This window comes from Arvicanthis niloticus, chromosome 7 (assembly GCF_011762505.2).
Source record: "Arvicanthis niloticus isolate mArvNil1 chromosome 7, mArvNil1.pat.X, whole genome shotgun sequence".
Classification (NCBI taxonomy): Eukaryota; Metazoa; Chordata; class Mammalia; order Rodentia; family Muridae; genus Arvicanthis; species Arvicanthis niloticus.
The window spans coordinates 40,676,528-40,691,231 of NC_047664.1; the positions used below are offsets into that span (position 1 = coordinate 40,676,528).

Genomic DNA, 14,704 nt, shown 5'->3' on the forward strand with positions numbered 1-14,704 from the left:
AGGATGTGCCTGGGGGCAACTAATATTTGACTCAAACTTAAGGATCTTTTAATTTTAAGTTCAAGCTAAGACCTGAAATTACATTCTTACAGTATTAAAAATGTAATCTATGCAGATGCAGGTAAGAAAGGCAACTTTGTGTTAACATTTTTGGTGAGCAGCCATCTTTAGCACAGACACTCAAGAAATCTAGAAAGGAGTGGGGCCACAGTGTTTTTCACGTAGTGGTGCTGACTGGGGTTTTTCAAGTCAGTGGCTCCAGGCTGCGTTGCTGTGTGTGGTGACACATCTGAGCATTCTTTTTTTTTTTTTTTTTTTAAACCATTAGTTTCTATTTATTATTATTTTTGTGTATTATTATTTTTGTGGCAGACGTGCCCCAGCATGTATGGGGAAGTCAAAAGACAAAGTCTCTCCTCTGGGGTTCTGGAGATCATACTCAGGTTGTCTGACTTGCACAGTGGCCTGGTTAGGGCTTTGTAGTTGATGTTGTTGTTAACTTGACACAGCTGTGGTCACCTGGCAAGGAGGCACCTCAACTGAGAAGATCAGCTTGTAGGCAAGCCTCCTTGATTAATGATTGAAATGGAAGATCCCAGTCTTCCCCGGGTGCCACTCCTGGGTACAAGGGCCTGGGACGGATAAAGCAGGCTGAGCAAGCTATGTTGAGCAAGCCAGTAAGCAGCCTTCCTTCATGGCCTCTGCGTCAGCTGCTGCCCTTAGGCTCCTGCCCTGCCTTTTCTTCGTGGTAAACTGTAGGCTGTCAGATGTAATAAGCGACCTCCCAAAGTTGCTTTTGGCCATGGTGTTTATCACGCAGCAGAAAGCAGACCAAGATGCCTTCTAGGCCCCTTTGCCTGCTGGGTGGTTTTATTGGCCAGAATTATTCTTCTGATGGTTGTTTATATTTTTCCAGAACATTTGCTTTTGTGAGCTTGTTTTTTTCTCATTGGCCCCAAGGACCTTTCTGTTGTGTTTTTAGAGATGAAATCCTGAGGTCTAAGGTGTCTCTCTCTGCAGGTTATGTCCTTGGTGGCTTGACTGTGTTCACAAACCCCTCAGTACACACTAGCCTTTTCCCCTCTTCCCTATTCACAACTCCCTGGAGGGAGGCCTGACCTGGATACATACAGAGACTTAGCTCCAGTCCAAGGTGTGAGCAGTCAGTTTCCCAACACTCAGAGGAAGGTGGAATCCCTGCCTTCTCATGCACTGTTAAGCACTCAGTGAATCAAATGGCTTCCCGAAGCAGCCTCCGATTCCAGGCTGGATGTTTAGCTTCACCCAGTGCCAAACATAGCATGTCAAGTCTTTTCTTAGGACTGTCCTCTGAAGAGAACAGGAAGGCCTTGGATGAGCCAGCATGGGCCCTGGGATAGCTCTGGAGTACATCCCCTCAAGTGAGTGAGTGCTGGCTGCCTACAAAGCTGGTCCTTTAACATGTAGGTAGATGATGACCACCAGGGAACAAGGTAGGGATAGGAGGGGCCGAAGCTGTTTTCTGCAGGGAACAGGCCTGGACAGTTAGGTAATAGCACTCAGCTAGCTGACGTGGAATCAAGCCTCTCTCCAGCTGCAGGAGGAGGACGCAGGGTGGGTGTGCAGTGGCCATTACTCACAAAGGACTTTTTGGACTTAGAATTAGGGAAAATGATGGAGTCACATTCTGGAGGGTTTGCATAAGAATAAAAGCAAAGCCCATGATGTCAGTGGAGCCGTGTTCGGGCAGGATGGAGCTTGTCACTTCTACCCTGTCACTTCCTGGTTAGTTACAGACCATAGATAGTGTGAATTAGCTATGCACAGAGGGGGAGCGAACATTTTAAAAGGTCTTTGGTGGATGCCAGGATGTCTGAAAACCCAATCATGGCAGGAACAAGTCTGATTTTGAGCAGCATGCTTTAGATTCTGGGCCTTGCTCTCTGTGTCTGTATAGTATGAGGCTGCCCACTAGCCTTCCTACTCCCATGGTGCATTACCAGGCAGGGAGCAGGGGCCCTGGTGCATCAGAACTCATTCCCTTTGTCCTTTTCTAGTGGCAGAAGGACCAGCAAGGGCAATGACCAGCAATGTCCCACGGATGTCAGAGAAGAGGCTGGCATGAATTAGTTGTCAGTTAAGTTCAGGAAAAACTGCATCTTGCAGTCTGGTAGGATTTGGCTTGGGCTGAGGCTAAGGGACTTACACAGAACTCTAATGGTTGTTGCAGGGTCTGGATTTGTAGGGAATTTGACAGGATGGCTTAAGTTAAGGACAGATACTGCTGCCAAAGAGTGGCAGGCCAGGGGTGGCTCGTGGGCCTGCACTGCTTTAGCCATAGCCCAGCACTGAGAGGAATACCTGGGAATGGCACACACTTTTTCTTTTCTCGATGCTCTCTGTAGGGGGGACTTGGCCATGGAGTGTGTTGGGGGGACACTATGAGGATGAAGAGGAACACACAGACCCCATCTCTGCTGGAAAGGGGCTCAGAGGGCAGGTGCGATTCAGACCAGATGGCTTTGGGGGACAGGCTTCTGAAGGCTCACAGTGTGTGCCAATAGTAGTCAGATGAGATGCCCCCTGTGTGAAAGTAGAACTCCTTACAGGTACCAGTGGGAGCTGAGTAGTCTATGACCAGCCAGGGTGAGGCTGGGGGATGGACATGAGCAGGAAATGTGGTGCAGGTCCTGGTGACCTTGAATTTCCAGCAGCCACTCTAATCCAGCATGGTTTTCCTTTTTCCTTTAGCCTCCTGACAGTGGGCCTCCGCCTTTACCGACATCCTCTCTCCCAGAGGGTTACTATGAGGAAGCCGTGCCACTGAGTCCTGGAAAAGCTCCAGAGTACATCACCTCAAGTGAGTGAGTGGTCCCTTCATTCCCAGGAATGGTAGTGAGCCAAGGTACTGGGTGTGGAGGAGGCAGGGCTGAACATCACCACAGAAATGTTGGAGCGATGTATCTGGGACCTAAGGAAGGCAACGAATACAGGAGGGGCCTGGGGAAAGGCTAAGACCCTCAGAATCCTTTCTTCCAGCTTCTGGAGAGTTGGGCTCAGTGGTGCCCGGAGCCACGGAGCCATGTGTGGGTAGATGGTGTGATTCTCTGAGGTCGGGAGAGAAAAGGTTCTGTAGTACGTTCATGTATGCCCCACCCTGTCCCCTCTTGGTCTCTACAGAGCACTGCCCTGTAGGTGGAGGTTTCTGCCAGAATGCCTGTTGGGTGCAGGCTTCTCTTTTGTGGTGAAGAGGGCAGGCAGGCTTTACTGAACAATTTCTGCTGAAGTAATGCTCCTCTAGCTCCTGATGCTGACTTCAGTAATCCTCCTTTTAAATGGAGATATGCACCACACTCAGAAGCCGACCTTCTCTAACTGCCCCTGGGATGCTACAGGCTGTTACCTCTCAGCAGGTTGCTGCATCCAGCTGTGGCATCCTGTGTTTCTGTGCTCAGTTCTAAAACACCTCTCATTGTCAAGTACTTACTCATTAAAAAGAGTGTGAAAAGTGTCAATGTAGGGCACTTGTTCTCAAATCTGATGATCTGGATTTGATCCCCAGGACCCACACGGTGGACCCCCCCCCCAAGGTGTCTTCTAGTCTCCATGCATGTACCACTGCACACATGCCTCCACAAAATAGTTGTTTAAAACGTTGTACAGTCAGTGTACAGTCTTTGTGACAGGCTCCTAGGGCAGAGTAGAGCACAGGCTAACAGTGCTGCTCACTGGCTTCCACACCTTGACAACACCAAGTGGCCATGTGCTCTGGAAACCGGTTCCCCAGGGTGCATTTGCTTATAGCACTTCTCTTAGACCTGTGGCTGGCTGCCAGCAGCTTCTCCAACAGCCAGGTGACAATCTCATTCTCTCAGTGTCTGGCATATCTGGCTCTTAGGTCCCCATCTGTGACAGCATGAGCCTCTCTAGATGGTATGCTTCTTTCCCCCTCCCTCGGGGCAGAGCCCACCTTCTGTCTTTGCCTTGCTGTATGGTATCCACACAGTCATAGGCTTTGGGGCCCTTGAACCATTTTTGAAAACGGGGAGTTCAAGGCTTAATTCCTTAACTTTTCTAAAAATGAAGGTTGGAATGTTCCTTTGAGGCTGCCATGTAAAGAGGGGGTGTTAGGCAGACACACACATTGGCAACAGCCATGTGCTGGTGTGTAGGAGGGGAGAGAGGAAAGAGAAAGGCTGCTGGTCTGAAGATGGCAGGAGGATTCTGGCCTGATTGTCATTCTACTGCATCCCTCCTGTCTGTGTCCTCAGCACTTCTCAGACCAGCAGGCTTCACATCCTCTGTGTAGTCCCAGCCCTGCACTCTCAGTTTACCACTCCCTCAGGTGCTGTGTCTGTTACCTCTCCTCCCAGCCACCCCAGGCCTGAATGTGCCACTGTCCCACTGAAGGATCTATTTGCACGTGACTACTCTACTCTTCCTTCCGATGGTGCACCCGCCCTGTTCCTGCAACTTTGTTAGGTGCTGGGAGAGCTATACCGCAAGCCACAGGGTGCTCCCTTCCCTGGGCTCACAGCTTGGTGTGAAGAGCTGACCTGTGTGCAGTGAGAAGTCTATTAGGCTGTGTAGTCACAAGGGCCTTTGACATAGTGTGGTGTTGTCCTCCTCAGGCTGCTGCCTCAAATCACCCTCAGCCCCGAGGCTGGAATGCTGAAATTCTTGGGAAATGTTAGTTTTGGGCTTATCTTGCCAGTGGTTTATCTTACTGATGGCCTGTCTTAGAGGTGTGCCCTCTGGACTGTCCTCACCCCCTCCTCTCTCTCCTTCTTCCTCCCTCTTTCCCCTTGTCCCTCTCACCACTCCCATCGGATTAGGGCTCTACACTTATGGTCGTAGCCATATTGGTAACAGATTTCATGTGAATCGTGACCCAAAAGTACCATCTCCAGATGCAGTTGTGTTAGCCTAAAGACCTCAGCATGCAAAATCTCGAACCCATAGAACTGGCCAGAGGGAGTCTTAAGCAGAGAGGAAGGAGACGGGCAGCTTGGGGTGTGTGCAGAGAGCCCAGGGGGAGAGCAGGCTGTGTGTGGAGAAAGTGTAACATAAGAGCTGAGGTATCCTTGAGTGAGATTCCTTCCCTTCAAGAGATGGGACAAATCCTGCCCAGCTTCAAGGTGAGCCAGTGGGAAGAGGTGGCCTCTGGTGGATTCCAAGCGTTCTGAAGGGTCTGTGGGTGACAGTGTCAGCAGGAAGACTTGGGAGGTATTTAATCAAGGCCAGATAAAGAGGAGCAGAGGACTCTGCACGGACAAGGTTCCTGAGTGGCCACCCAAGGCAGACTGCAGCTAATGTGGCCATTGGGGTGACATCATCTTGTTGAAGTGAAAGAATCTAGAGGTTTTAAAAAATAAATCTCAATGTTTTAGTCATTGCATTTGAAGCGTTTTGATGAGTTCTCAGTGCCTGACTTGTGGAGGTTTCATCCTCAAGGCCAGGGCGGAAGCTCTTTCCCACTGAAGCCCACAGTGGCTGGAAATGAGGCCAGCTGAGGTGAGCTGGATGGTCAGCCTCTCACCTCTGCCTTTTGCTCCTCCACAGATTATGACTCTGAGGCTATGAGCAGTTCCTATGAGTCATATGATGAAGAGGAAGAGGATGGGAAGGGGAAGAAAACTCGGCATCAGTGGCCGTCAGAGGAAGCCTCTATGGACCTGGTGAAAGACGCCAAGATCTGTGCCTTCCTGCTGCGCAAGAAACGCTTCGGCCAGTGGACCAAGCTGCTCTGTGTCATCAAAGACACCAAGCTGCTGGTGAGGACCCCAGCGGGGCTGTGCCACCATTGGCAGTCTGAAGTACAGGACCTCGGCTGGTACATGCAGATGCTACCACTGGGAGGCAAGCGACAGGATCTTGTTGAGAGCCAGGGGCCCTGCCCAGCCCAGCCAGGCTGGCACCTCTTCAGGGAGGGCTCATGGTTCCCCCACACCCAAGTCCTTCTACCCTGCTGGGCCTGTGGCTTGTGTCAGTGGAAATGAGCAGTGTTGAGACTTGCCAGAAACTGCAAGATAGACTTTCTCATTTGCAGTGAGTCAGTAAATTCCTCCCAGCCAGGTCACAGCCGAGGCCGGAGCCTGTGGAGGCGCCTAGGGGAGGGCAGAGGGAAAAGACATTCTTTTGGAAAGTCAAAAGCTTTCCAAAAAGAAGTTGTTGGTTTTTTTGTTTGTTTGTTTGTTTTGTTTTTGTTTCTTGAGGTAGAACAGGAAGGTAGAGTATGTCCAGAAGCAGGGCATAGAAGATTTAGAACTCTGGCCACAGGTACTGTCCCCTTGGGGGCTCTAAGGAGAAGAGCCTGGGAGGCTGCATTCCTGCCCCCACCCCCTAATTCTTCTGGTAGAAGCCAAGGCTGGTCACTGGGTCATGAGCTTTACTGTATGTTTTTTGCCTTTTGTCTTTCAAATTAACCTCAGGAAACAATTGCTCAAAAGTGAGTCATTAAAGTAGAAAATCTGAGTTTCTCTTTCCCTGCAGATAACACTGTAAGGGAGACCATGGCCTCCAGTGAATTGTGGGTGTCTTACTTGTGTAAGCTCTTAGGTCATTGTATGTGCCGCCTCCTCCTCCTCTTCTTCCCCCTCCTCTTCCTCCTCTTCTTCCCCTCCTCTTCCTCCTCTTCTTCTTCTTCCTCCTCTTCCTCTTTCTCTTCCTCCTCCTCCTCTTCTTCTTTGCTCAGACTTTTAAACCGAAGTGCATATTTTTTCCACATGTGTGGCCTGAATTTCTTCCAAATATAGAATATGCCAAAAATGATGCCATCAGGGATTTTAAAGCATGAAAAATATTAACATAGCCCTTATTTATAATCTGATGCAATCGCTGCAAGATGGTGATATGCTATATACAATGATTTAAAATGCACTCCACTCTCATGAGAAAGAACAGTTTTATTTCCAGTGCAGGCAGCGGTAGGGCTGATGCAGAGTCAGCAATTTGGGGCCCAGGTTCCTGATGCCACGCCCACCGATCCTCCTCCTCCTCCCCTGCTTTTCTCTACAGTGAGATCCTTCTTCTCCCTGTTCTATGATGGTAATAGCTTCCATAGAGACTAGTTTAATTGTTGAAGGAATAAATAGAAAATGAGGGAAAACACCATGCAAGACAAAATGCAAGATGAAACTTGGCCTTTTATTTGATTTTGGCTTTGTTATGACAGAGTCTTGCTAAATAGCTCAGGTTAGCCTCAAATTCACTATGTAGCCCAGGCTAGTCTTAAGCTCTCAATCCTTCCTCTTCCGTCTCCTGGATGATGAGATTATAGGCAAGTTCTACCACATTTGGTTTAAAATAGTAGTAGTAGTAGTAATTATTGGTGGTGGTGGTGCTCTGTGTGTGTGTGTGTGTGTGTGTGTGCATTATCTTCCTTCATAAATAACACATGATTCAACTACTCAGATGAGAAAAGGCATACTTTCCTTTTCTGGAGTATCTTGCCTGGCCTTCTGTGGGTGTCACACTACCTACTTTATTGACTCCATCTTTAGACTTTTTTTTTTCCATGCCCAGGCAATTCTGCATGCACCTAGTCACCCCCAGGCACTCCGCCCACTCACTGAAGTTCCTGTTCCCTAGCTGATAGGTAGCACTGAGAGAATTGTCTTCGTTGAATGGACTCTGAGGTCAAGTCACCTTTCTTCAAGAGGTCTGCCTGTACCTAGTGCTTTTGCCTCTTCCAGGGTCTCCAGACAGTACTAGAGTTACAGGTGGTTGTGAGCCAACTGATATGGGTGCTAGGAACTGAGCTTAGGTTTTCTACAAGAGCAGTGTGCATTCTTAGGTGCCAAGCCATCTCACCAGCTCCAAGCATCTTCATTATTACCCTGTCTGCTCACAGTAGGTCTAAGCAGTTGCAACAAATCTAATAATCCTTTCATGTGTGTAATATTCACATGAGCATACATGTAATATTGTGATAATGCTCCAGTAGAACACAGGACAGATCAGTGTCTGCTCAGTCATGTCTTAGATGTTCCATAGGCCTCGGCCGAGTTAACACATACCTGGGTGTGGCAGATGTAGAAGGAGCGTCGGTAGGCAGCAGACTGTGTGTATCACACCTGTTAGCTGGCTGCTGAGCCACACCCCCTGAAGCACTAGAGGTTTGGTTATGCTAGGTTTCCCATTGTTTCTGGTCACCTGTCCTCAAGGCATTAATTGGTCTGTCTTGTTCCACGCAGTGCTATAAAAGTTCCAAGGACCAGCAGCCTCAGATGGAGCTGCCGCTGCAGGGCTGCAGCATCACATACATCCCAAGAGACAGCAAGAAGAAGAAACACGAGCTGAAAATCACCCAGCAAGGCACAGACCCTCTGGTTCTCGCTGTCCAGAGCAAGGAACAGGCTGAGCAGTGGCTGAAGGTAGGCCATCTGACACGACTCTGAGATACCTTCATATCCAGGTTCATTTCATTGATAAGTCATCTAAAACCCAGACAGATCGATTAGGAGCTTTGTCTTTTTTAATAGTTAAGTTACATGTTAATTTGCCCCACCCCCATACACATATGCATACACATACATGCATGTACACATGGCATGGCCGGCATATGAAGATCAGAGGACACCTTGTAAAAACTGGTTCTCTATCTCCCACCCACAGTGTGGGCCTCTGGGATTAAACCTAACTTGTCAGACTTGGTAGTAAATGCCTTTACCCACTGAGACATCCCTTTTGTTATCGTTGTTTGTTTTGAAGCTTTGGTTGTGAGTCTTAGCCTTGAACAACAGAGTGCTCTTTCCAGCCCTTGGTTAGTTTTTATAATGAACACTCATTGGTAGAATTCCCACTCACCTGACTCCCAGCTGCAGGCAGCTGTCTGTCCGAGGAGGCTGTCCATCTGTCCTGTTGTTGTTTTTAGTACTGCTTTGATCCGTTTTCCATTCCCAGAAACAATATTTAAATGTGAGACCTCACTTTGTGCTGTCCGCCCCTTCCTTATTCCTCTTTGGTCTGGCTTCTCTCTGTCTCTATTCCTCTTTGGTCTGGCTTCTCTCTGTCCCTTTCTCCTCTTTGGTCTGGCTTCTCTCTGTCCCTTATTCCTCTTTGGTCTGGCTTCTTTCCTGGTCCCCTCCAATTCCCCGTGTCGTCCTTGTTTCTGATTGGTTTGGCCCCTCTGCTGTGTTGTAATTTTGGCTTTGGGGTCCATCTTATTCTGCTCAGGCTGCTCTGCCAAGGTGTCCCAGGTGGGGTGGCCTTGAACAGCAGCTGTTTATGCCTGAGCTCTGGGGGCTGGAAAGTGCAAGTCACAGTACCTGGGGACTTGGTCTCTGGTGAGATGTTCTCACTGTCCTCGTGTGTAAAGAGGAGGTGGCCACCTGCAGTCTCTTTTATGCAGGCACCGATACCAGCCATGAGGGCTCTACCCCATGACCGCATCACAGCTCAGATGCTGTGCCTCCTGGTACTGCCGTATTGGAGCTTAGGGGCCCATAGTTTTAAGCCCTAGAATTTAGGCTGTTTCTTTTTTAACCTGGAAATGTCTCTTTTACAGTTTTAAATTTCTCTTAAAATACTGGTCTGGCTTTTACCTCTGAACTGGATGGGCGTGGTGGTTCTGACTCTGATTTTTACCTGAACAGAAAGAGCATGGTGACTCTGACCCTGGCTTTTCCTAGAGCTTGGAACTTACTCTCTTGTCTATTGTATTTGTTGGATGCCCATCCTGGTCACGATATTTGGAAAGAAAATACATTGAAATAATTCTTACAGCAACGATACTGGGTATGGCTCATATAACCAAAAATCCCTTTAAAGCAAATACAATTTCATGGTCCCTTTGGGTTTCCATTCTCTGCAGCTCTTGGAAGTGATTCTGTGACCATAGCTGCTCCTCCTGCTGACAGCTGTTTGTCTCTGCTCATCTTCCTAAGGTTTTAGTTCACCGGCCTGTGGTCAGGGCAGGGCTGGAAGGAGATGCCCTCTACTTGGGCATCTATGACCATAGTGCCTGTGACATGCGGTTTACAGGCAACTCCCTCAATGCTGTAACAAAATAACCTGACAAAAGGGACTTAGGGAAGGAAGGGCCTGTCTGAGCTCACAGTTTGAAACTCTCCTTGGTGGTGAGGGTGTGGTTATGGGCGTGAGGTGAGTGTGCTGGGGCTCAGTCCATGGTTCCTGTTTAGTCAGCCAGGCCTTCAGTACATTTTAGATTGAGTCTTCCCTCTTCAACTAATCTCTCTGGAAACATCCCAAATGGATGCCCACAATTGTATCTCAGGTGATTGTAAAACCTGGCAAGGTGAAGATGAACTGTCACACACCATATCTGGGGAACTGTGAACCTCAATTCCCCATGGCCCCCAGGAGCACACAGTCAGATTTCAGGCCCATGGTAATGCCTTCTCGGCTGCTCAGAGAACCACACACAGGTGACCTGTGGCTTGCCTGAAATTGTGACACTCAGGTTGGGGAGGGTTTTTCCTGGGTTTCCCTCCTGTAAACCTCAGGCTCAGGAGTCTTTCCTGGGAGTTTGTGTAGCCTTCCAGATGGAGAGCTTCACTCTGCTGCAGCCCAGCCCATAGCCTTGCAGGAGTTCCAGAGCCTTCAAGGTTTACAGAGGCGATTGTCTCACTGACTCATGATGTCTGTCTCTCTCTCTCTCTCTCTCTCTCTCTCTCTCTCTCTCTCTCTCTCTCTTTCTGCACATGTGTGTGTGTGTGTGTGAGAGAGAGAGAGAGAGAGAGAGAGAGAGAGAGAGAGAGAAAGATGCATGCATGTGGATGTAGAGACAACAGAGGACAAGCTCAGATGCCATTCCTCAGGCGCCATCAGCCTTGCTTTTCTGAGACAGGCCTCCCACTTGCCACTGCCCTAGCTCACAGAGACAGTTAGGCTGGTTGGCCAGTGAGCCTCATGGATCCATCTCACTGCCTCCCCAGAGCTGGGGTTACAAGCACACAGTGTTGCACCCAGCTTTTTTATGTGGGTCCTCACCCTTATCACCCCAGATGCTCAGTCCTCCTTATCTTCTGACTCGGTTTGATGCCTGAGAGGTCGAGTCTCAGGCCACATGGTGTGATGATCTACAACGATCCGTCTGGGCATCGAGGTCGGTTTTCTCTTGATCAAGGCTTCACGCTTGAGTGATGGACAGCTGCCCCGTTCCTCTTTTATCCTTCCTCCTGTGATTTTTTTTAAACTAATTTTTTAAACGTTTTATTGGTTCTTTGTGAACTTCACATCATGCTTCCCAGACCCATTCATCTTCTCCCCCACTCCCTCCTGTGTTCTTAGCCTGTCCATTTACTAAAGGAGAAAGGGCAGTTGTGGAGTGGGCAGCTTTCCCGGTGCCTGTTTTCCTTCCCTGGGTTCCTCTCCTGGCTGCCTGGACTCTCCTCTCCATGCTTGGTGTTCTCCATAACTTAAGGAGCGCTGGATAGGACAGCCCTGAACCGCAGTGGCTCCTGCTCCCCCTGTTCTGCAGCATTAGATACCCAGTGTTCTGAGCTCCCTTCTAACTGCTTCACATCTGACATGAGGTCACTCTGAGTCCTTGAGCAGCTGGCAAACAGACCAGAGAAACAACGTGCTTCAAGATGCTGATAGAGTGAGATGACCTCATATCCTCCTTCCCCCTGAGCAGACGGAGGCGCTTAGCTAATTACAGCGTGACAGCCCCGCTTGTGAATGGTAGTTAATTGCGAGGATTTCAATTTTAGTGTGTTTCTTACAAGGGAAGTAAATGATACTAGGCAGAAGATCTTTTTCTGAGGAGTTTGAATTGATTGCTCTACTTTAATGTTTGTTCTATTATTTCTGCAATACCAGGGATCAAGGAGTTCTAGCAATGAGAGTCAAAATGATTGTGCAGCACCCAGCCCTAATGAGTGTTCCCCAAACTCAGGGAGCATTGTGGAGGAGGGGGTGGGAAGGCTGGATGATGGGGGGCACTCACGAGGCCCTGCTTCCCCTTGAGGGTTTATAATTAAGGTCTACCCATGGGGAGGGTATGGTGACCCACTCTTTTTCTGAGGATCTATAAGCACTTAATGGTTGCCCAGGGAGAAGGGGCATTTTCTTCAGTGATGAGCCACTGATCCCATGCCTCTGCTCCTGTGAGTCACTACTCAAGCCTCTGTAACTAACCCTGATAAAACTCACTAGGTCTCAAGGTAAAAAACAGATATGGGGCAAGTTAGGAAGGGAGGGACTGTCAGGGGAGGGGATAAGAGGGCAACCGGGTGACTGTGGTAAAAATTATATACATGTGCGACAAGCTCACTAAGAAATCTATTGTGTATCATTAACATCAGTATATACCAATGAATCAATAAAAGTCAAACGACAAAAAGGTTTCAGCCATTAGGATCTTAATTGTCTCAGCCTAGCAGAGCTAGCTTCCACGGGACAAGTTACCTTATCAGAACCACAATTTTAGCTATTGTTATAGTTATTATTAAGTAGTAGTAGTAGTAGGTGTGTGTGTGTGTGTGTGTGTGTGTGTGTGTGTGTGTGTGTGTGTTCATATGCTTTGGTGCCATGCTGAAGGTCAGAGGACAATGGTTATTTCTCCTCTTCCACCATGGGATCCTGGGATTGAACCCAGCTTGTCAGTAGATACCTTTCTCTGCTGAGCCACAGAGGTGGTGGAGGTTTTAAAAACAAAACAAGATTCTGAATAATTCATATTTGTTGGGAGCCTGAAATTCTTTTTTTTTTTTTTGGTTTTGGTTTTTGGTTTTTGGTTTTTCAAGACAGGGTTTCTCTGTATAGCCCTGGCTGTCCTGGAACTCACTCTGTAGACCAGGCTGGCCTCGAACTCAGAAATCCGCCTGCCTCTGCCTCCCAAGTGCTGGGATTAAAGGCGTGCGCCACCATCACCCGGCGAGCCTGAAATTCTTTATGATTTTTTTGCTTTGTGTTTTCCTAAATGCTGCTCTATGCTGATGGGATTGAGACATGCCCCGCTCCCTGCTTAACTCTCTTCTCATGGAACTTCTGTTTTGGTGTCTAGAACCATGAACTCCTGATTCTCTTGCCCAGTAGGGGATGAGGAGAAGTGGAGCGGGAATGAATGATAGGCCACATCATTCATTCTTGGATGTGAGCCTCCATCCTGTCATCTCCTTTTACATCAAAGAAGTTGGTGTTTTGTTTTGTTTTAACGAAGAGGGGCTGGAAAGATGGCTCAGTGGTTAAGCATGTTATGCTGCTCTGGCAGAGGACTCACGCTGCGCTGGAAGCACCTATATAAGTGGCTCACAGCTGCCTGTAACTCCAGCTCCAGGGAGATATGACATCATTGACCTTCACAAACATCTGCACTCATGTGCAAGACACACACAATACACACAAGTAATATGAACTAAGTCTTTTTTTTAATTAGAAAAAATTGAAAGCTCATTTCCTATAGCATAGGCCTTCTGACAGTGGACTTCCAGGTAGTGTATAACCACCATCTTGCTCTGCTCCCTGAGAAGCCAGCCCTAACCACAGCCATTGTTCTCAGGTTTGGTGTCACTGTCACTGGAAAGTTTAAAGTGGCTTTATTCTTGGGCTTCTAGCAGGTGACCTTGTGGTACTGGTACAAGTGGGGCATCCTTCCTGGTCTTTGTCATCTATCCAAAGGACACTGTCTTTCATTGGCTTTGAAGCAGGTGGGTCAGTTCTTCACCCCTGTGGGCCTCTGCATGCTCTTCATGGCCTGTCCTCTCCATTTTGGAAGCTTCTGGCTTCCAAACTATTTCTGTCTGGCATTTCTGTCATAGCTGTTCTAGTGTCTGTCGTTCTGGCACTGGAGTACTCTTTGAATTGCCCCAGGAGTCTGCACAGGCTTTGGCATGTGTAAAAGAAAACCACAGAGACTACCCTCTGCTATTTCCTGAGAGCCACTGTAGCCCTGTGCCCAATAGTCCCTTGTTGTTGGGCATGATAAAATGGCCACATTGCTTTGCTTTAGACTACTCCTGCCTTCAGAATGGGTGCTGCGTTTTCACAGGAGCATGGCAGGGGACTAGAGAGCTGGCAAGAGGCCTGAGGTCTCTCATGGACTGTGGACATGCTTTCTGGAGCAGCCTATAGGTCTCTTTGGGTCTAGCCTGCCAGATTCTGCTCTGGGCTCAGCCTCAGCTTTTGACTATGGTGTCCCTTTGATCCTGGAAGCTGGAACCTTCCTGATGGGCACTGGCCATGCATCTGGACTTCCTTGGCAAAGCAGACACCTTGCACTGGATGAAGTGCACTGCGTCTCAGGACTCTGTTTCCTCCCTGCCTGCCTTTGGGGCCTCCTTATTACCTCAAAAAAGATGAGAGGGCTGAGGGGTGAGAACTGGCTCCTGCAGGCCCTTGGGGACCTAAGTTTTGCTTGGCTACTTTGTCATCCTTGCCCCATCTCAGCCAACCAAGAGGGCATCTGTGGAGAATCTGATTTCTCCGGCCAGGAGGAGCCATTTTCCTCCAAGGCCCCTTAGTCTTCAGGGTCTCCTTCTCTGGCCCCTCAGCATCTCCATACTCAGATGACTTTGAGAAGTGCTGCGATTGCTTGGTTTTGGGTTTTTCAGTTTCTCTAGCTTGTTTTGTGTTGTCAGGGTGGTGGTTTGATGTGCTGTTCTGTGTGGTGACAGTGAAATACCACATGCCCTGTTCATTGTCTCGGCAGAAGGTCTCGGTTTTGTCAGTTATGTAATAAATAAACTTTTGGGTCAGCTGATTTTTCTACAACATGACTTTCTTTGTTTATTATTTTAGTTTTTAAAATTCTTTTTTT

General features: G+C 48.4%; 1 protein-coding gene across 2 annotated transcripts in view; it reads left to right on the forward strand.

Moving 5' to 3' along the window:
- Nucleotides 1–14,704, forward strand: part of Afap1 (actin filament associated protein 1) — a 109,771-nt gene that overhangs the window by 50,161 nt on the left and 44,906 nt on the right. For both annotated transcript variants that reach the window (XM_034508766.2, XM_034508765.2), the window contains exons 4-6: nucleotides 2,731–2,839; nucleotides 5,542–5,753; nucleotides 8,175–8,354. In XM_034508766.2, the coding sequence (XP_034364657.1) occupies nucleotides 2,731–2,839; nucleotides 5,542–5,753; nucleotides 8,175–8,354 (501 nt within the window). The remainder of the gene's footprint in view (nucleotides 1–2,730; nucleotides 2,840–5,541; nucleotides 5,754–8,174; nucleotides 8,355–14,704) is intronic.